Source organism: Buceros rhinoceros, unplaced genomic scaffold (assembly GCF_000710305.1).
Source record: "Buceros rhinoceros silvestris isolate BGI_N320 unplaced genomic scaffold, ASM71030v1 scaffold29542, whole genome shotgun sequence".
NCBI lineage: Eukaryota > Metazoa > Chordata > Aves > Bucerotiformes > Bucerotidae > Buceros > Buceros rhinoceros.
In genome coordinates, this window is record NW_010397669.1 from 1,548 (window position 1) to 2,313 (window position 766).

A 766-nucleotide genomic window follows, 5' to 3' on the forward strand; every position below is an offset into this window, starting at 1 on the left:
TGGCCAAACTGCCCCTCTGAGCTCCAGCCTGGATCTCAGCCAGCTGAGAGCCCCATGCTGCGGGAGGAGGTGGGCACCATCCCCCCGGGGCCCCTGTTCGTGGCGGGAAATGAGCAAGTGTCTGTGTTTTCACGTGCCTTTTCATCCTGCGCCTCTCCCACAACAGCCTTCAGTTACAGAAAAGCTCCACCTCCCATCCCTCCAGGAACCAAAGCCAAACCCCTCATCTCCATCACGGCGCAGAGCAGCACTGAGTCCACCCACGAGAGCTACCTGCCCGGCGAGGTCTCCCGCAGTCCCGCCTGGTCCAAAGATGCTGCGGCCCGCTGCAACTCAGCCGAGAGCCTGGAGAGCTCCAAGGTGACGGCCGTGTCCCTCGACCTGCCTCCAGTCCAACCTCGTGCCACTCCCAAGCCCTCCACGCTCATCATCAAGGCCATCCCCGGCCGGGAGGAGCTGAGGAGCTTGGCTCGGCAGCGCAAGTGGCGACCCTCCATCGGCATCCAGGTGGGCTTCGCTCCTCCCCGTGGGCTCTGAGCCGGCTCTGAGCCTGCCCCAGTGCCTTGGGCCATGCTGAGCTGCTGTGCTGTGTGTCGGGGCCACCCTCTAGCGTTCTCCCTCTGCCCCTCTGCAGGTTGAGGCCATCTCTGACTCGGATACAGAGAGCCGGAGCCAGAGGGAGTTCCACTCCATCGGGGTGCAGGTGGAGGAGGACAAAAGGTACCACGCGGCTGGGCTGGGCTGAGACCTGCCACGCTCGCTGCAC

The 766-nt window shown here is 64.6% G+C and overlaps 1 protein-coding gene across 1 annotated transcript in view; it reads left to right on the forward strand.

Annotated features, from left to right (window-relative positions):
• DLGAP3 (discs, large (Drosophila) homolog-associated protein 3) overlaps positions 1 to 766 on the forward strand; it is a gene marked incomplete at both ends in the record, with an annotated part of 4,509 nt that overhangs the window by 1,224 nt on the left and 2,519 nt on the right. Inside the window, 2 exons of the mRNA XM_010146351.1 lie at positions 167 to 507; positions 635 to 720. Of these exons, the coding sequence (XP_010144653.1) occupies positions 167 to 507; positions 635 to 720 (427 nt within the window). The remainder of the gene's footprint in view (positions 1 to 166; positions 508 to 634; positions 721 to 766) is intronic.